The sequence below is a fragment of the Chaetura pelagica genome, unplaced genomic scaffold, assembly GCF_000747805.2.
Source record: "Chaetura pelagica isolate M959 unplaced genomic scaffold, ChaPel_1.0 scaffold217, whole genome shotgun sequence".
Classification (NCBI taxonomy): Eukaryota; Metazoa; Chordata; class Aves; order Apodiformes; family Apodidae; genus Chaetura; species Chaetura pelagica.
Genome location: NW_009953903.1, coordinates 362183 through 381803, shown reverse-complemented (window position 1 = coordinate 381803; position 19621 = coordinate 362183). Strand labels below are relative to the sequence as shown.

General features: G+C 61.2%; 2 protein-coding genes across 2 annotated transcripts in view; one reads left to right on the top strand and one right to left on the bottom strand.

Annotated features, from left to right (window-relative positions):
* Nucleotides 1-56: 56 nt before the first annotated feature.
* Nucleotides 57-1257, top strand: LOC104392050 (proteinase-activated receptor 3-like). The gene is made up of 2 exons (XM_010001406.1): nt 57-60; nt 233-1257. Exons 1-2 carry the CDS (start codon nt 57-59, stop codon nt 1255-1257), a joined length of 1029 nt encoding a protein of 342 aa, XP_009999708.1.
* An 868-nt stretch (nt 1258-2125) lies between these two features.
* Nucleotides 2126-19621, bottom strand: part of ARAP3 (ArfGAP with RhoGAP domain, ankyrin repeat and PH domain 3) — a 20491-nt gene continuing 2995 nt past the window's right edge. The window contains 31 exon segments of the mRNA XM_010001405.1: nt 2126-2695; nt 3271-3309; nt 3594-3731; nt 3824-3887; nt 4593-4628; nt 4797-4879; nt 5003-5136; nt 5298-5426; nt 5583-5697; nt 5816-5890; nt 6169-6237; nt 6988-7135; nt 7651-7756; nt 7896-8108; nt 8283-8446; nt 9076-9139; nt 9216-9414; nt 10162-10264; nt 10406-10621; nt 10623-10764; nt 11046-11199; nt 11425-11607; nt 11713-11881; nt 12098-12307; nt 12413-12519; nt 13703-13890; nt 14098-14218; nt 15030-15099; nt 15803-16047; nt 19075-19137; nt 19359-19429. Coding sequence (XP_009999707.1) covers nt 2126-2695; nt 3271-3309; nt 3594-3731; nt 3824-3887; nt 4593-4628; nt 4797-4879; nt 5003-5136; nt 5298-5426; nt 5583-5697; nt 5816-5890; nt 6169-6237; nt 6988-7135; nt 7651-7756; nt 7896-8108; nt 8283-8446; nt 9076-9139; nt 9216-9414; nt 10162-10264; nt 10406-10621; nt 10623-10764; nt 11046-11199; nt 11425-11607; nt 11713-11881; nt 12098-12307; nt 12413-12519; nt 13703-13890; nt 14098-14218; nt 15030-15099; nt 15803-16047; nt 19075-19137; nt 19359-19429 — 4388 coding nt within the window.

Here is a 19621-nt window from a genome sequence, read left to right as displayed (position 1 = left end):
GCCTTGGGGGGAGGAGGAGGTTGGAGGCTTGGGGGGAGAACATCTCCCATCCTGGCATGGGTGGCCCTATCCCGACCCTGGGAAGGGCGAGGGCATCAGGATGTTAAGGGTTCCTGTGTCCCGAGCTGTCTGGTGGCTCCTCAGGGAGGGGGCAACAACTCCTGGGTGGTCCCCAGGGGGCAGGGGCAGTGGGAAGGGGGGGACCCTCAGCCCAGCCTTGTGTCCCCTGCAGTGGGTGGCAAAGGGCGCGCCTTGATCGTCCTCACTCCCCAAGAGAAAGCCACGTGCCCCGGGGCCTCGGTGGAAGCTCTTCTCAACAGCACCCTCACCACCCGCCTCCTCCCCGCCCTCTACTCCCTGGTCCTGCTGGTGGGTCTGCCTGCCAACGCCCTGGCCTGCTGGGTTCTGCTCATCAACTTCAGGAGATGCTCCAGCACCCTCTTCCTGCTCAACCTGGCCTGTGCCGACCTCCTTTTTGTCCTCCTGCTGCCCTTCAAGATCGCCTACCACCTGCTGGGCAACCACTGGCCCTTTGGGGACTACCTGTGCCGCGCCACGGTGGCCTTCTTCTACGGGAACATGTACAGCTCCATCCTCTTCCTCACCTGCATCGGCCTGGAGCGCTACGTCTCCCTGGTGCACCCGTTCCTGTGGAAAGGCTCCAGTTGCACCTGGGGCAAGGTGGGCATCTGTGTCTGCATCTGGCTGGTGGTGGGGCTGGGCATGAGCCCTCTGCTGTTTCACCCCCAGACCAAGTCCATCTCGAGCCTGAACATAACGACGTGCCATGATGTTCTAGAGAAGAAAGTGCACGTGTCCCTCACGTACTATTTCCTCCTTCTGGTGGGGCTGGGCTTTGGTTTGCCCTTCGTGCTCGTGACCACCTCGTACAGCTGCATCCTGGGGAGGCTGCTGGCCAAGGGGAAACACTACGGGCGGGTGGTGCGCGTCCTGGTCCTGGTCCTCCTGGTCTTCATCCTCTGCTTCACCCCCAGCAACGTGCTGCTTTTCCTCCACTACCTGATGGGGGCCACAGGGTGCAACAACATCACCTACATGTGGTACCTCCTGGCCCTGCCACTCGGTGCCTTCAACAACTGCTTCGATCCCTTCGTCTACTTCTACGCCTCCCGGGATTTCCGGGGCTGGGTCCGGGATGCAGGCGGGTGCTGCCCAGGGGGGGTTAAGACCTCATCAGGGAGGATCTCAGAGAAGGCAGCCTTGCCCTTGAGGTCCAGTGAGGACAGCCACCTGTAGGCAGGGCACCTGGCTGTGTCCCCCTGCCCTGGAGAAGGGATCCTGCAGAGCACTGCCCAGGGCACTACCCAGCTGGTGCCATCCCAGGCTGGCAGCAGAGTGGGATAGAAAATTCCTCTGGGACCTGAGGTTTGTTGGGACCTCCCCTTGGTTTTGCAGCTCCTCCATGGGATTTCCAGGCATGACCTTTTCCTTGTCCCCTGGGTCCCCCTAACCCCCCCAGACCTTGGCATCCCACACAGCTCATCCTGCAGTGACCAAACCCTGCAGAGCACAAATAAAGGTTTATTTCTCCCTGCTGGTGGAGGGATAAACACCGGGGCAGAGCAGGAGCTGCCCCCTCCCTGACCAGGACCACGCACCAGGCACGCGTGGCCAGCCCTGCCCCCCCTGACCCCCCCCCCCCCGCCCCCAAAAAAATGACAATAATGAAACCATGCCATGGGAGATGCAAGAAGGGAAGTGAGGGGTAGCTTGGGCATCCTGACCTGCCCCACAGGCCCAGAGCTGGGGAGGGGAGATGGTGCTGGCTGGGACCCCCCTGTCCTCCCTGCCTGACACCCCCCCCACGCTGCCCACACGGGGGGGATGGCTCTTCTTGTCCCTTATAGTGCTTCCCTTGGCACGGGGAATGATGGCAGATGTGCCACCCGTGTGTGGCAGCATCCCCAGCCCTCCCAGGAGAGGGGACACCCCCTCAGCATCCTGCTCCTCACTCAGTTCTCTGATCCCCACCGGTCCCCGCTCCCAGCACGGAGCCAGGAGGAGGAGATGGGCTCCATGGGGTGGGAATGTTGGGTCCCATCGCCGCTGCCACCGGGCATGACTTGACCCCCCGGGTGGGTGGCTGTCCCTGGGGCATGAGGGGTCACGTCACGGGCTGGCCTGGTCCTGGCTGGCTGGGCCCCTCATTCTTCCTCAGGATGATGCTGCTGAGCTCCTGGATGAGTTTGTCATTGATGGGTGAGGGGGGCTGCACGTTCCTCTTCTTGGAGGTCTCCACGGGGGTCTCTGTGCTGGGGCTGCTCCCTGGCGTGGCTGCCTGGTCCCAATCCCTGGCCAGCACCAGGGAAGGCTCCACATTCCTCTCCAAAGAGGCTGTTTTGGTGGGTTTGAGCCCCTGGGCTGCAGTTCTGTTGCTCTCCAAGTTCAAGCCCCTTTCGAGGGACACAGCTTTGGTGACAGAGAGACCTGCCACCCTCTGGGCTGGGCTGGCAGGCAGGGAGGAGCGCAGAGCAGTTGCTGGGGGGTGCTCAGGGGACAGGGCTGGCTTCTTGGATCTGTCCACGGGGGGCACAGCTGACAGGTCTGACAGCAGCCCCTGCCCCAGCTCCAGCGCCGCCAGCTCGGGGAAGTTGCCCACCTCCTCATAGACAGGATCTGCATCTGCCTCCTTCTCCTGCTGCTCCTCCAGGGAGTCCTGGTGCATCTTCATGGGCTGGGGAAGGGTGGAGGGTCAGGGTGAGGGGCACTGCCTGCACTGTCCAGCCAGACCCCTCTGTCCCCCTCACTTTGCCCTCCCAGGGAATCTTGACCCCTCCTTGTGGGGCTGAAGCCCGCGGGGGGACCCACCCTCCACCAGGTCTCTTTGCTTCCCCCGTTGCTGAGGGAGGGTTCAGTTCCTGCTGCAAGCACCTGGTGGCACCAGGCTGTGACACCAGCCCAGCATTCCCCGGCAGGGCTAGGGTGGGGAGGGCAGATGGGTGCTCAAAGCAGAGCACCCACCCAAGCCAGGTGAGGTCCAACCAGGGAACAGCCTGACGTCCAGGAGGACCCAAACCTATTTCATGTTCAGCCCCTCTGGGCGTGACTGGAGTGGAGATGGGAGCTGGGCTGGGCTGTCCTGGTCTTGCTGGCGTACACCAGAGAGACCACTATGGGCCACACAGAACCATGGTCACCCCCTCCTTGGCCCCGGGGTGAGGGCAGGGTGGCCTGGGCATGTCTTGGAGGATGGGGTGGGATGTCACCAGGAGCCACGGTGCGAAGCCAGCAGTGAGCACGGGTACTTACAAAGAACATGGACAAAGTCCTTCGCGTGTGCAGGCGGCGCTGGAAACAGAGGAGAGGGGCAGAGGTAAGCGTGGGACAGCGCAGAGGAGCAGGGCCAGGGGTGCCCTGGCAGGCAGGGGACAGGCAGGGGACAGGCAGCAGGACACAGCACCCAGTGTGGCCACACGGAGAGCTGCCACGGACAGCAGCAGGGCACGCAGCAGGCAGCACACACCTCCAGCACAGGGACACGCACCCAAAGCGTCCCCTGGGGCCCCGGGGGGGGGGGGGTGTGGAGCTGGGTGGGTGCAGGAGCACCCGTGGGGTGTCTGCAGGGGCTTTACCAGGGTCTGGTTGGCGGAGAGCATGGTGGCATCGGTGCTGTCCCCGTGCAGGGGCACCAGGGGCATGGTGCCAAACTTCTGCTTGGCCAGGTCGGAGGAGGAGCGGCGGCGCAGGATGACGGGGCGCAGGTCATCGTGCTGCACGTGGGGACAGGGGGGTCAGACTGGGCTGCCCTGCCAGCCCCCTCCCATCCCAGCCCCGTGGGGTGGCACAGCCAGCCGGCACCCACCTGAGCCTTGAGGATGCTGGTGGTCCAGTCCCACAGCTCAGCCTGCCCTGAGCACACCAGGTACCTGGAGGGGAGTCAGCTGAGAAGCTGCCAGGGAGCAGGGACAGGGGAGCCCGTGTCCCCTCGTTACCTTGTCCGTGAGCCCCTGGGCTGCCAGGCACAACAACACCCTGTGGGGCTGCACCTCCACAACTCTCTGTGTGCCCAAATCTCAAGGTGCCCACGAGGCACCTTGCTGCCCGTGGAAGAACATATCCCCCCTGTGCTGGGGGCAGGAAAGGTGTCCCAGTGTGGGCAGTGTCAGGGGACAGGATCAGCAGGGTGGCTGGGGGTGCCTGGACACCCAGAGGTGCCAGGGGGGCCAGGGCAGGGATCCCAGCTCAGGACAGGGCAGGGGGTGCAGGAGGACCTGGTGTTGGGTGTGTAGGGACACAGAGCAGGGTGGGGTGAAGGCTGTCAGGCAGCACAGTCAGGCAGGTGACACCAACACCTGGGCAGGTCTCTCTGGAGCCTGGTGCTGGGAAGATGCATTTCTCAGAGGTGCTGCTGTGGATGGGGAGGCAGGGACACACACCCCCAGGCAGGGAGGTGGATTGTCCCAGCAGCCAGGGAGCCTTGTGGCCCCACCACTCTGCCCCTTAAGTGCCCCAGCCAGGTGCCAGCTCTGCCCTGAACCCCAGCACTGCCCCTGTCTGTCCCAGTCCCACTAAAACCGGGGACAGGTCTCAACGTCCCCCCCAGCCTCAGGATGGCAAGGACAGGTACTCACAGCTGCTGCTTGTCCAGGGTCAAGGTGAAACCCCACCTGGGGAAAGGAGGAGTCAGGCTATGGGGCTGCACAGCTGAGCTCAGGCACAGCCCAGGGGACACTGGGCTTGTCACCATTTGGGGTCGCGGTGGGGCTTGACATGCTGGGGTCAGGTGCTGTGAGGGATGTATGTCCCAGGTGACAGCCAGGGCAGGTGTCACTTACTGGGCTGGTGGCTTCAGCTTCTTCCTAATGCCCATGTAAACCTTGGCAGCGTCCAGGGGCCACTCACGCTCTGGCTTGACGCTCTGGGGAAGGAGACCCCTCAGGTCAGCCTAGCTTGGTGCCAACCTCCCTGCCAGCAGGACAGCCACCACCCTGCCACCAACTGTCCCCAGGCTCCCCCTCCCTGCTCATCCATCCCTGGGTACCCTCTTCTCCTTGAGCAGCAGCAGCCTCCGGTCCCTGATGACAAAGTAACGCTCCTGAAACTTGTTCCCCAGCAGCTTGGGGGGCTCCTCACGGCACTTCAGCAGCCCACACTTGGGGGTCTCCCTCTTGGCACCTGCCCAGTGGGAGGAGATGGGAGTCAGGAGGGTTGGGGACATGTGAGAGTGGCTGTGGGTCTCAGGGATGTGCCCCTGCTGGCTGCAGGGTGGTGGCCAGGACAAAGGGAAGGTGGGGCAGTGGTGGGGACATGCGAGGGTGACAGTGTGATGGTCTTACCGGTGAAGAGACAGCTGCCCTCACCAAGGGGGACCTTCCTCACCAGCAGGTAGGCAGAGCTGGGCTCTGGGAGCTTGCACCACTGCAGAGCCTGCTCCAGCACCTTCTCCTTGGGGTGCAGGGGCCGCTCTGGGGAGGCAGGGACACTCTCATCATTGCGTCTCCTCTGCTGTGCCAGTCCCTGTCCCCACCAGCACCAAGGTGGCCCCTGTCCCCCAGCTACCCCCTCCTCACCAAGCTGGTTGTGCTGAGAGCATCCCCCCGAGCTGTCCCCACCACACTCACCCAGCTCCCCGTTCTCCAGGGCCTCGAAGGTCAGCCAGATGTCCAGGCTGGCTGCCACGTTCCGCATCTCCAGCACCTGGTTGGTGAGCTCCTCTGCTGTCATTGTGGGGGACACCTGGGGCCGGACACACGGGGAGCTGTGGGTGGTGGCAGGATGGGTCCCAGGGACAGGCTGTCCCAGGAGCCTGCAGCCCTCCTGGCTTCTCCCAGCAGGGCACTCCCTTGGGACTCACCTTCAGGGTGACACAGCAGTCAGGCAGCTTCTGCTCCAGGTAGACCTCGATGATGAGGTCCCCTGCCTGCGAGAGCTGGAGGAAGAGCAGATGGCATTGGTGCCACGTTGGCATTGGTGCTGTGCACATCCCCTCACCCCCAGGGGCTGGGGATGGTGTCCCAAGGAGCTGGGGCTGCTTCTCCCCTGGGCAGCAGCCTCAAGGTGATGAGCAAAGAGGAGACCAGTAGAAGAAGGTCCTTCCCCAAATATCTGGTGTGGGACAGTGGGGACCCAGGGTGGGCAGCTGGGAGTACCCCCATCCTCCAGGCAATCCCACCAGCCCAGGGGTCCTGGCATGCAGATCCCTAGTACCTGGGTGTCCTTCCAGGTGGTGATCAGACTGTTCTCCAGATCCATCTGGGATACCTGGTCCTCATCAATCTGCCAGAGGAAGGACACATGGGGTGAGAGGGGAGACACATCAGGTCAACATGAAGCAGGATATGACTTGAGGACATCTGGCCAGGACAGAAGGATGCAGGGGGAGGCAGAGATGGGAAGTATGAGGTGATACAAGAGGAGATCATAGAATAGAATCACAGAATTATTTTGATATTAAAGACCTTTCAGATCATCCAGTCCAACTGTTCCCCCAGCCCTGCCAAGGCCACCACTGCCCCGTGTCCCTCAGCACCATCTCCAGGGCTTGGAAACCCCTCCAGGGATGGGGACTCCCCCCCTGCCCTGGGCAGCCTGGGCAGGACCTGACAGCCCTTGCCAGGAAGGAATTGTTCCCAATATCTAATGAAACCTCCCCTGACAAGAGGCTGTTTCCTTTGGTCCCATCACTTGTTCCTGATCCCCCCTGGCTCCAACCTCCTCTCAGCAGCTGCAGAGCCAGCAGGTCTCCCCTCAGCTCCTGCTCTCCAGGCTGGACACCCCCAGCTCCCTCAGCTGCTCCTGCTCACACTTGTGCTCCAGCCCCTTCCCCAGCTCCCCTGCCCTTCCCTGGACACGCTCCAGCCCCTCCATGTCCTTCTTGTCCTGAGGGGCCCAGAACTGACCCCAGGATTTGAGGTGCAGCCTCACCAGTGCTGAACACAGGGGAATGATCCCTGCCCTGCTCCTGCTGGTCACACTAATGGCCCAAATCATCATGGAGGGGCTGGCAAGGACCTGCAAGGAGCTTACATTGAAGATGCTGACGTAGTTGTCAATGAGGTCCTCCATCACCTTGACCTCGTGCTCCCCTTTGCCGTCGGTCTGGAAGAGGCTGGGTGCGAAGAGCAGCGACAGGTTCTTGGTGCTCATCTGGTTGAGGTCGGCACATTTCTGCACGCTGGGGCAAGGAGCAGATGGGTGAGGGGCTGGCCCTGCTCTGGGTGGGGTCTCAGCCCCAGCCACCATCTTCTGCCTTGCATAAACTGGCCTGAAAACCAGCCTGTTTTTATCCTTCCTCCCCAGCTCCCAAGGAGCAGGAACTTCAAGCCAGGCAGTTCCTGTTTCCAGGACTTCCAGCTGCCATCAAACCACCCACCAGCCCTCATGCTCTGAGCTGGGATTGGAATTTGGTCTTTTCCTCTTTTTGGCCACTCAGGAGGTTTATGTCCTATGGCAGGTTGCCACCTCCCTAACTCCCTAACATCCTCCCAGTTTGTCCTACTGCAGGATGACTTGGGGAGCACTTGAGGTGCTCCAGAGCAGTGTGCTCCAGCACACCAGGGACACTGGGTTCTCCTGGCTCACAGGGAGGGGACCCAGAGTTCCCAGGGCAGTGGGGAGACCCCAGGCTGCTGGCTGGCCTTGGGGACCCGGCTTGCAGCTGGGGACCCTGCAGGAAGGTGCCCCACTGACCGGTAGAGGTGCCCAATGAGCGCGGCCAGGGTCTTGCGGTTGAGGCGGGGCAGGCGATGGATCAGCTCCTTGTACCTCTCCAGGCGCTGGGGCTTCGATGAGATTTCTGGAGGGGTGGAAACCAGTCATGGAGCGTGGCTGAACCCAGCAGATCCAGAGCTGACCTGGCAGCAGGAACCAACCCACCGCCAGGGACGTCACCTCCTGGCAGGCATTCCGGTATGGGAGCAGGGTGAAGGAGGTACCTGCAGCCTCCTTCCACTGCGGGTGCAGCTCCAGGGTGAAGACAGGGTCTTCCAGCTCTCGGAAGAACCTCTTCAGCACATCAGTGACATCCTCGATGAAGTTGTCATTGATGCGCAGCTTGACGTTGCGGGCGTCCCGCCGGAATTCCTCCATCAGCACCTTGATCCGTGACTTGGCTCCGTTCTTACGGTAAATCCCCTCGTGCCGGAGCCCTGGGGCAGGGACACGAGGTCACAGGGGCTCAGTCCCACCCAGGGCTTGGTGTGATGCCTCCTGCCCGGACTTCTGGGCTACCCAGGAGGAGCCACCACGGCTGGATGGAGGAGGGATGGAGCCCATCCACCCCGGAGGATGTTCGGGTTGTGCCACCTCTGCGTGGGGCTCACCATACTGGGTGATGAAGGCAATGCAGCTGTCCACGATGATGGGGATGTCCCCACGGCTCAGCTGCTGGTCCCGCAGCGCGTTCCCTCGCCCCCCGGCAGACGCCTGGATGTCACTGTACCAGGCTGCTGCGTCCGCCCGCGACAGACCCTGCAGGTAGAACGTCCTGACAGCAACGAGGGAAGAGAAGAGGGGATGAAGATTGCCCCTCCTGTCTGGCTTTTCCCCTCCTGCCCAGCTTGTCCCCTCCCGCCCGGCTTGTCCCCTCCTGCCCAGTTTGTCCCCTCCTGCCTGGCTTGTCCCCTCCTGCCCAGTTTGTCCTCTCCTGCCCAGGTTGTCCCCTCCTGCCCGGCTTGTCCCCTCCTGCCCGGTTTGTCCCCTCCTGCCCAGGTTGTCCCCTCCTGCCCAGCTTGTCCCCTCCTGCCCGGCTTGCCCCCGCCTGCCCAGGTTGTCCCCTCCTGCCCAGGTTGTCCCCTCCTGCCCCGCTTGTCCCCTCCTGCCCGGCTTGTCCCCTCCTGCCTGGCTTGTCCCCTCCTGCCCAGCTTGTCCCCTCCTGCCCATCAGGACAGCATGGCTCTGGGATAAGGAGCAAGGCACAGCCAGGCTGAGGGACACCCTACCCTGGTGAAGGACCCCAGGCCAGGGTAACCTTTGCAAACCCCTTGGCCACAGCCCTGCTGTCCCCACCATGGGACTGGGATCAGCATTGACCCACCACCCATCAATGCCTTTGCCCCAGGCAGCCTGCTGAAGTCCCTTGGCTCATCCTGCATCGTCCCCATGACCAGGACCCACCTCCCCATCTCCACCAGCACCAGCAGCTCCTTCTTCTCTGGCGTCTCCGTGGGGGGAACCAGACCTGGGGTGACAAGCAGAGGGGTCAGGGCCATGCACAGCCAGCCAACAGACAGTGACTATCCCACCCTGGCACTCACTGAGCTCCTGCAGCCGCCGGAGGTTGATGCTGTCCTCAGCCCCACCATCCTCAGCAGGGCAGATGAAGAGGTGGGCTTTCTGCAGGATGAAGAAGGCCTGCTGCCACCGCTCGGGGTTCAGCATGCACTTGTAGCGCAGCTGGCCCACGCGCTGGAACTCGTAGCCCAGCAGGCAGTGACAGCTCACGGGGGTGAACCACTGTGGGATGGAGCAAGAGACAAGCCGGGTAAGGACAGGGCTGGGCCCCCCGAGCATGGACATCCGTGGGGATGGGGTCAGGTCACAGGGCAGGGTGAGAGCCCCTGCAGAGGGAAGGAGTGTGCCAGAGGGTGAAGAGTGTGGGGAGCTGGGAGGAATTCCAGACTGGTTTGGGTGGGAAGAGACCTTAAATATCATCTAGTTCCAACCCTCTGCATGGGCAGGGGCCACCAGCCCAGGCTGCTCCAAGCCCCATCCAACTTGCCCTTCAACACTGCCAGGGATGGGGCAGCCACAGTTTCCCTGGGCAACCTGGGCCAGGCTCTCACCACCCTCACACCAAAGAATTTCTTCCTAAGATCTCATCTCCATCTCCTCTCTTCCAGTTTGAAACTGTTCTCCCTCATCCCATCCCTCCCTGCCCTTGTCCCAAGCCCCTCCCCAGCCTTCCTGGAGCCCCTTCAGGCACTGGAAGGTGCTTTAAGGTCTCCCTGGAGCCTTCTCTTCTCCAGGCTGAACACCCCAACTCTCCCAGCCTGGCTCCAGAGCAGAGCTGCTCCAGCCCTTGGATCATCTCTGTGACCCCCTCTGGCCTCTCTCCAACAGCTCCATGTCCTTCCTGTGTTGGAAACCTCTGCACTGGACCCAGCCCTGCAGGGGGGGTCTCATCAGGGCAGTGTAAATCCCACGAGGGAAGTGGGGATGGAGCCCCCCGGGTCCCAGCAGCAGCGGGGGGTGCTGGCTCACCTTGCCGATGGCGCTGGCCCAGCCCTGCAGTGTCTCTGCCCCGTCAGTTCCCAGCTGCTGCACTTTTTCCCCAGTGAGGAAGAGCTCGAGGGTGAAACGAAACCTACAGGAGATCAACCAGCTCATCAGGGCAGCCCTCCCACCCCCAACCTGCACCCAGAGCCCGACCAGACCATTGCACCAAGCGATGCCCACCCCTGCCCGTGGGCTCCCTGGGCCAGAAGGGGGGCCAGGCAGGGGGTACCTTTCGGTGGGGCCAGGGCTGGTGAGCACCTGGGCTCTGCTCACACCCAGGGAGATGAGGTCCCCACTCTCGATGTGGCCCAAGGGCTCGGGGCATTTCTCTGTCTCGAAGAAGAGCAGGGCCCTCTCCAGGGAGCACCAGGTGCGCTGGAAGTCTGTGGGGCCAAGGGGGTCAGCAACATGGGGTGGGCACCCCACTGGCTGCCCCCCATGCCCCTCCACGCTCACCCTCTTTGCTCTTCTTGGCACCTGGGAGCTTGTAGGGGGCTGTGGCCCGGTACAGGTACCCGCTGTGGGTCACTGGCTGCGTGATCTCGTTGTAGACACCTTCTGGACCTGGTTCCCGAGGTGGGGGAGGCCCTGCAGGGAAAAGCACCAAAACGTGGGGACTGGCAAGCTGGGAGACCCCACTCCTGCAGGTAAGGTGCACCAGCCATGGGGTTCCCTGAAAAGGGGCTTCAGAGGAATCCACTGCCTTGCCCTACCCCAAAAAACAGGTGCAGTGGGGCAGGTGGGTCCCCCCAGAGAGCCCCAGTGCCCGATGGGGTGTCTGTCCCCAGCCCTGGGGCATGCTGTGGGGGGCAGAGGCAAGGAGGAAGCCCCCCCATCGTATCCAGATGGGGTTTGAGGGTCCCTGTTACCTGAATGGTTTCTGGGCCTTTTGCTCTCTGGGCCCCACCAAAGCTCAGACCCCGGGGCCACCTCACAGGTGGCAGACTCAGCTGCCTCCGAGGACGAGAAGAACTGCAGGATGGTCTTGAGGAGGGCTGGTCCTGCCACAGCAGCACACAGCGCCTGGGGCGAGACAGGAGCCTTCAGACACCACGTCCTGCCTCTGGAAGACCCCCCCCCAGCCCACTGACCATTCAAAGGCAGGTGAAGCAGGACCCCGCCTCCCACCCCAGCCCCTGGCACCACCTGCCCACGAGGCACCTGCAGCCAAGCAGGAGGTGTCGGCATCTCCCACCCACAGCTCTGGGGTGGCTCCCACCTCCCCCACCCCCTGAGGTGGTCCCGTACCTGGAGCACGTCCTCCTGCGTGGGGTGGTGGGGATGGGGCAGGCGGTACCTGCCCTCACGGTACTTGCGGGAGATGAACTCCTGGCGCCGCTCGGCGCCCGCGTCCGGCCCCAGCGCCTCGGCCGGGGGGAGCCGGGCGGCCCAGAACCGGTTGGCCCGGTTATTTCCCAGCACGATGAAGAGCTGGAAGAGAGTCCCCAAAGTCAAGGTGAGCCCCAGGACCAGTCAGGAGGAGCGGGATGCCTGGTGCACCCCACATCCCTGGTGTCCTGCCCCAAGTGGCTCTACCTGGACCATTTCGTTGGACCAGATGCTGGTGTCAAGCTTCAGGCTTTGGACCTTGGAAATATTGGAGCCCAGGCTGCGGTGCTGCCCTGTGGGGAGCAGCAGAGTGAGCACCCCTTGATCTGCCAGGGGAACCGGCACCCAAGTCACACCCATAGCCCAGCCAGCACCCCTCCAAGTGGGAAGGGACAATTCTCCACCAACAACTCTCCATCAGGACATCTCTGTGCCAAGACATCTCTGCATCAGGACGTCAGAACAACTGCCAATCCATGGAGAACTGTCCTGGTGGAGAGTTGTCCTGGTGTAGAAATGTCCTGGTGGAGAGTTGTCCCGTGGAGAGTTCTCTTAGAACTCCCACCCAGGATCCCCATGTGCCCCCAGGGACATGTACTTGCCTGCACACTGCTTGCAGATGACCACGCACAAGTTGATGGATGCCCAGTCAGGACTGGGAGCCCAACAATCTGCACAGTATTTGTTGGCTTTGTTGGACCAGATCTTCTCAGCCACCTCGTAGTCATAGAGCATCTCAGCTATGGCCTCCTGCAGCGCCTGCATCCACTCCCGCTTCTCCCGCTCCGACTCCGCCACGAAGCTAAAAGCAGCAGCACAGGTAAAGCTCGGGGACCTGGAGGAGCCAGCACCCGGCTCCAGCTCTCAGATGCTTCCCCCACCTCATCCCACCCCCCACCGGGGGTACCTGAATATTTTGAAGGGGGTGATGAGCTCGAAGCCGCGGCTCTTGGCTTCGCGGATGGTGGAGCCGCGCATCTCGATCACGCAGATGCCGATGCCCATTTTGAAGAACTGCAGTGCAGAAGGATGCTGGCATGGGTTCTCTGCCCCACAGTGGACATCCCACCCCAGGGAAGCCCATGATGCTGCAGCTGGTGCCCCCACTTGGATCAATCAGACCCGGGTGTCTCAGCCATTCCATGTGGGCTGACAAAAAGCATCCAAGGGGTGTGCGATGCCTTCAAATGAAAGGCAAGTTGTGCCCACAGCTCCCAGAACCTGGTCCAGATCCTCAAATTAGGAGCTTTGAGTCCTCTCAGAGTCAGGCATGTTCATAAAGCAAGTATCAACTGGAGCAAACCCATGGAGGTTTGGTGCTGCTCAGCACACACCAGGCAAACTGGAGATGAGGTGACCAGGGAATAAATGAGAGGTCTGGAGCAGCTCTGCTCTGGAACCAGGCTGGGAGAGTTGGGGTGTTCAGCCTGGAGAAGAGAAGGCTCCAAGGAGACCTTAGAGCAGCTTCCAGTGCCTGAAGGGGCTCCAGGAAAGCTGGGGAGGGACTTGGGATAAGGGCAGGGATGAGGGGTGATGGCTTCAGGCTAACAGAGGGGAGACTGAGAGGAGATCTTAGGAAGAAATTATTTGCTGTGAGGGTGGTGAGAGCCTGGCCCAGGTTGCCCAGGGAAGCTGTGGCTGCCCCATCCCTGGCAGTGTTGAAGGGCAGGTTGGATGGGGCTTGGAGCAGCCTGGGCTGATGGGAGGTGTCCCTGCCCGTGCAGGGGCTTTGAGACTGGATGATCTTTAAGCTCCCTCTAACCCAAACCATTCACTACAATGACAATCCAGCGGGCAGGACGTGGGGGTTGCCGTGCGGGTGTGATGGGTCAGCAGAGATCTGCTGCCTTCCAGGAGTCAAGCCTGTCTTGCAGCAGGTCTGTTTGATGGTGATTTTGTGGTCATTGATCCACCTGTGGTGGGATGGATTGGTGCCACTAAGATCTAAGTGCTAGGCTGAGATGCAGACAATTTGATGACAGCAAGAAGATCGGAAAGGGAACCTGCTCTGGGTGGTCTCTGCATCTCCAAACCCCCATTCCCACCATAGATGTCCTGGGCAGTATCTCCAGATTCCTGCTCCACCATTCCCTTCCTCCTGCCCACCAGTTTCCAACCTACCCTCCCTTTGGCACCCACCCTGGCTAAGCTCCCTCCATCATCCCATGCCAGTGGGGTGTCCCTGCTGGGCACAAACCTGCTCGCTCTTGTACAGCCACATCTCGGGCAGGCTCAGGGCTGCAAACACCTTGGACTTCTGGCCCTTCAGCTCCAGGGTTCCTGACTTCTGGCAGTGAGCAGTGTTGGTGGGGCGGGGCTGGGTCCCAGCCAGGTGCTGTTCTGTCACCTTCTTCTGCAGTGTGGAGCACCACTCGTTCCTCTGGGCTGTGGACCAGGCAGGAGGGAGAGGGTCTGAGACCTTTTCCACAGCCCTGGCATGGAGCAGAGCATCCTGAAGGCACAGCAGGGGAGAGGTCCCCTTGCTCCTCATGGCTTTGGGGATGGGGTGAAGGCAGGGATGTTCTGGCCAGAAGAGGGAGGCAGGGATGGTTCCCTGAGGAACCTGGATTCCCTGGTGGGCCCTGAACTTACCCTCGTTCTCGGCACGGAAGACAAAGATCCGATGGCTGGTGAAGACCTGGAACTTGTTCTCCTTGGTTGAACGAACCATCTCGATCACAGACAGTGGGATCACCCCCTTGGGGTAGGGCTCCTGGAATGAGCCCCAGGCAGGGTTACTACCCTTTGCTCCTCCTGTGGGGCACCTCCATAAAACCCCACCCCAGTAATGAGGCCATGGCCAGCAGGGATAAGGGGACATCCCCTTCCAGCAAGGAGCAGCTGAGGGAGCTGGGGGTGCCCAGCCTGGAGAGCAGGAGCTGAGGGGAGACCTGCTGGCTCTGCAGCTGCTGAGAGGAGGTTGGAGCCAGGGGGGTCAGGCTCTGCTCCCCAGGAACAAGGGGTGGGACAAGAGGAAATGGGCTCAAGTTGTGCCAGGGGAGGCTGAGGTTGGATCTGGGGAACAATTCCTGCCTGGCAAGGGTTGTCAGGTCCTGCCCAGCCTGCCCAGGGCAGGGGGGGAGTCCCCATCCCTGGAGGGGTTTCCAAGCCCTGGAGATGGTGCTGAGGGACACGGGGCAGGGGTGGCCTGGGCAGGGCTGGGGGCACAGTTGGACTGGATGATCTGAAAGCTCTTTTCCAACCCAAACAATTCCACCATCCTATGATTCTGTCCAATAGTGGCTGATCCTAGGATGTGCCCAGCACCTGATTCTGCCAGGGGGCCAGCAGGGCTGGCTGTGCCTGGGGCAGCAGTGCCTGCCAGGGGGTTCACACATCCCAAGCACATGTCCCACGCTGCCAGCACCCATGTAGCACCTCCTCCATGTCCCCTAGCTCCCACTGGCACAGCCAGGCCGGAGCAGAGGATGCAGGTAGGGCTGGGTACCCAGAGACCCCTCATTTGCTTGTGAGCCAGCAGGACCCCCCACCTTGTTCCTGCCAGCACAGGGACCCCTTCGTACCTTCTCACTGCTGAAGTACATCAGGTTCTTTCCATCAAAACGGACGTAGCGCCTCTGGAAGACATAGTTCCTGTTGGGGGGGCAGAAAAAGGTGGTTGTTGGGAAGGGGGCAATTCCTCTGAGGACCCCACATCTGCTTACAACCTCCCCTTCCCCTAAGGATGGCTGCACAGGGACCCCCACAGCACGATCGGGGCACCCCAGAGGTTCCTCCTCCTGTGGGGGGAGGTCTGGCAGCCTCAGTAGCACGGTGAGCAACGTGCCCACCTCCCCAGCATTGCCCAAGAATCCCAGAATCCCAGGGGTTGGAAGGGGCCTGGAAAGCTCCCCCAGCCCAACCCCCCTGCCAGAGCAGGGGCACCCAGAGCACATCACACAGGATCCAGGGGGGTTGGAATGTCTCCAGAGAAGGAGACTCCACAGCCTCTCTGGGCAGCCTGGCCCAGGGCTCTGTCACTCTCACAGCAAAGAAGTTCTTCCTGAGATTCACATGGAACCTCCTGTGCTCCAGTTTGCACCCACTGCCCCTTGTCCTGTCACTGGACATCACTGCACAAAGCCTGGCTCTGCCCTCCTGACACTGCCCTGAACAGATTTGTGCCCATGGATGAGGTGGCCCCTCAGTCTCCTCTTCTCCAAGCCCAACAGCCCCAGCTCCCTCAGCCTTTCCTCAGCAGGGAGATGTTCCCCTCCCTCCAGCATCTCTGTGGCTCTGCCCTGGGCTCTTTCCAGCAGTTCCCTGTCCTTCTGGAACCCACGGGATGGGCACGTACCCCTGCGGGGACAGCTTGTCCAGCCAGCCGCTCAGCACGGGGGGCCGGGGCTCGGCCAGCGAGGTGAAACTGGCGTACGGGGAGATGGTGAGGTCCTCCAGCACCTCGTCGGGGTAGAGGTGGGAGGGCAGGCTGAACGGGGCCTCCACGGTGGAGTAGCCCTCGGCGTCGGTCCGGGCGAGGCGGGAACGCGGGTCCTGCTCCTCCTGGCTGGTCCTGCCGGGAACAACGGGGGCTGAGGGAGCCTCCCCAGTGACATCCCCTTCTTGGGACATCCCGGCCCCATCCTGAGCTCCTCGGGGATGCGGGTGTTTGTTTGGGACGAGGGCTCAGCACCCGTGGGCTCTGTGGGCACCAGCAGCCCCAGGCTCAGCCTGATGGCAAAGTGGGCTTGCACCGCCCAGCCCACCACCCGTCTCCAGAGTCCTGGGGTCACCTCCTATCCCTCTTCACACCCCAGGGAGCAAACCAAAGCCAGACAGCTCCCTAGTCCCACCCCAGCCCCACCTCTCCTTCTGCCCCTCCAGTGCTCATGGCACTGAGAAGGTTCCTTCTCCCTTCCTGCCTGATCTTGCATCCACCCACAATGTTTGTTTGCAAAGTGATTGGGATGGACAGATGGGCTCATGGAGCTCCTGAGTCCACCTCCTGTCTTTGGGAAGCCAACCCCCAGCCAGGCCTGCTGACACCATCCCGCCCCAACAATGAAAGGAAATAATAAAAATAAACCACTAAGTTTGTCCCTTCCCACCCCTCCCCCAGGCCCCTCAGCCAGACATTTTTTTCTCTCCCTGAAAAGGAAATGTGCTGGAAAATGTCTGATGGTCCCAGGAGCTCACAGGGGAGCTGCCCAGGTGCAATGAGGATGGGCAGGGAGAGAGTCAGGACAGCCAGGACAGCCCTGCACCAGCCACTGGGGCACTCATGGCATCCAGGATGAAGAAAAGGTTCCAAGACAGGCAATGAGGATGGTCCGAGCCCTGGATGGTCCAGCTTCTATCTGAGGAGCACCTGAACAAGTTGGTCACCTTCAGGGGGGACAGAGTGAGTTGTGGGGGCAGGTTCCTGAAGTCATGAACAGCATGAGGGGGGCAGAAAGGCACCTCCTGGACACTCTGATTCAGTCACAGGAGCTGGGTGACATCAGGTAAAGCCAGCAGGAACAAAGTGCAGAACCCCATGGGAAAGGAGCAGTTGCCCTGTGGGACTCCTCACCATGGGATGTTGTAGGAGAAATGTATGGAAGAGAAACCCATTGGGGGGTTTCTGGATGGTCCTGGGCTTTGACCAGGCATCTTTGAGGCCATTGGACATCAGATGTCCCTGAACCATGTGGGACAGAAGCAGGTCTTCTTTGTCTGGAGGTGTTGAAGGGCAGGTTGGATGGGGCTTGGAGCAACCTGGGCTGGTGGGAGGTGTCCCTGCCCATGCAGGGGGTTGGAACTAGGTGATCTTTGCCAGACATTTTTTTCTCTCCCTGAAAAGGAAATGTGCTGGAAAATGTCTGATGGTCCCAGGAGCTCACAGGGGAGCTGCCCAGGTGCAATGAGGATGGGCAGGGAGAGAGTCAGGACAGCCAGGACAGCCCTGCACCAGCCACTGGGGCACTCATGGCATCCAGGATGAAGAAAAGGTTCCAAGACAGGCAATGAGGATGGTCCGAGCCCTGGATGGTCCAGCTTCTATCTGAGGAGCACCTGAACAAGTTGGTCACCTTCAGGGGGGACAGAGTGAGTTGTGGGGGCAGGTTCCTGAAGTCATGAACAGCATGAGGGAGGCAGAAAGGCACCTCCTGGACACTCTGATTCAGTCACAGGAGCTGGGTGACATCAGGTAAAGCCAGCAGGAACAAAGTGCAGAAGCCCATGGGAAAGGAGCAGTTGCCCTGTGGGACTCCTCACCATGGGATGTTGTAGGAGAAATGTATGGAAGAGAAACCCATTGGGGGGTTTCTGGATGGTCCTGGGCTTTGACCAGGCATCTTTGAGGCCATTGGACATCAGATGTCCCTGAACCATGTGGGACAGAAGCAGGTCTTCTTTGTCTGGAGGTGTTGAAGGGCAGGTTGGATGGGGCTTGGAGCAACCTGGGCTGGTGGGAGGTGTCCCTGCCCATGCAGGGGGTTGGAACTGGATGATCTTTAAGGTCCCTTCCAACCCAAACCATTTCATGAATCTATTAAGGCCTTCCAAGACTTTTCTGTCTCTAGTTTAACGCCCTGCACCCCAACCACCTCATTGCTCAGGCTGGGAGAAAAGAACCTGCCTCTGAAAATCTGCTGGGGGTCCCATCCTGCCTCTTCTGAGCAAGACCAGACTGCAAAGTCCCTGGTGGACAAATGCCTGGCTGATGCCCTCAGGATGCTCTGGATCCCAGCTCCCTGGCAGCCTCAACAGAGGCTGTGACCCACGGCCCAGCCCCCTCTGAACTGCAGATTCCAGCATTTCTAGTTCCAGATCTGCTGTTCCCAGGTATCTGCAGCTCCCCACCCATGGCCCCTGTTGGTTCCCAGCTGGTGGCAACATCTGGCTGCCTGTGACACTGGATCAGGCCACAGGGCTGTGACTTGGACCCAGAGCAGGAGATGGGCTGGACTGATCAAAACAACTGGGAGCAGGAAGGCTGAGCCACAGGGATACAAGCAAGGCCATGGGTAGAGCTGAAGGACACGGAGCTGCTGGTCACCTCCTCTTCTCTCAGCAACACAGGAAAAGGAACCCTCCCCGTCTGCAATGGGAAGAGCAGCTTTCCTTCCTCTTTCTGAGATGCTATCAGGAGTTATGGAAAGTACATTTCAAAAGCATTTTCAAGGTGCCCCTCACAGATCTCACTGTCCACCACAGCAAATGCTGATCTCGTGCTGCTGGAGCCTTCGAAGGTCGCACATCCCTTCATCTGGAGCTCAGAGCCACCCCATTTCTGAGCAATCCCTGTCTTCCAGGGTGCTTCCCTGCTCCCAGCAGCCAAATCCAGGTTCTGCCCAGTGTCCAGGTGCCCGGTGCCACTGTCACTGCCCCAGCTGTGCTTCCAGAGCACCTCTTGACCACCACTGTCCCCCCGAGAGCCACCCGCCCTCCTGGCTCCTTCTGATCTCTGAGCCCATCTTGAGATTGCTGAGCTGATTCCAGACACTCCTGATGGGCTCTATGGTGGGGGGATAAAGCCCCCACCACCTCTCAGGCTGTCCCCGGGGGTGTCCCCTGTCCCTCTGACATGCAGAGACCCCCATCCCAGCCCCTGCCACCCACAGGGTGTGACACCTACCTGGACACTTCTCGCTCCAGGTCCAGCTCAGACACTGCCTCGTAGCTCTGATCAGAGGAGATGCCAACAGCCTGGGGGGAGACACTGGTCACATCTCCTCTCTGCCCTCTCCAACCCCAGACCTCCTCACCCTGCCTGCCCCACTGCGTGGGGGGCTCAGCCTGTCACCCCCACCCCAGCTGGGCATTGCCAGGCACCACGGCCTCACCAGCTGCAGCTCCTGCCTTCGTGGCAGCTGGTGGGATGCAGGAGGACAGCAGGGGACAGCCCCATCCCCACAGCCCCCTCTCACCTTCTGCTCCTGGGACGGGGCCACACGTCCAAAGAGGGTCTCACAGTAGGGGCTGATGGGCTCGCTGGCCTCTGTGGGCAGAAACAGGGGGAGGGATCAGCCATGGAATTGTTTGGGTTGGAAAAGACCTTTCAAATCATCAAGTTCAATCAGGAACCCAACTCTACCAAGTCTGGTGCTAACCCATGTCCCTCAGCACCATCTCCAGGGCTTGGAAACCCCTCCAGGGATGGGGACTCCCCCCCTGCCCTGGGCAGCCTGGG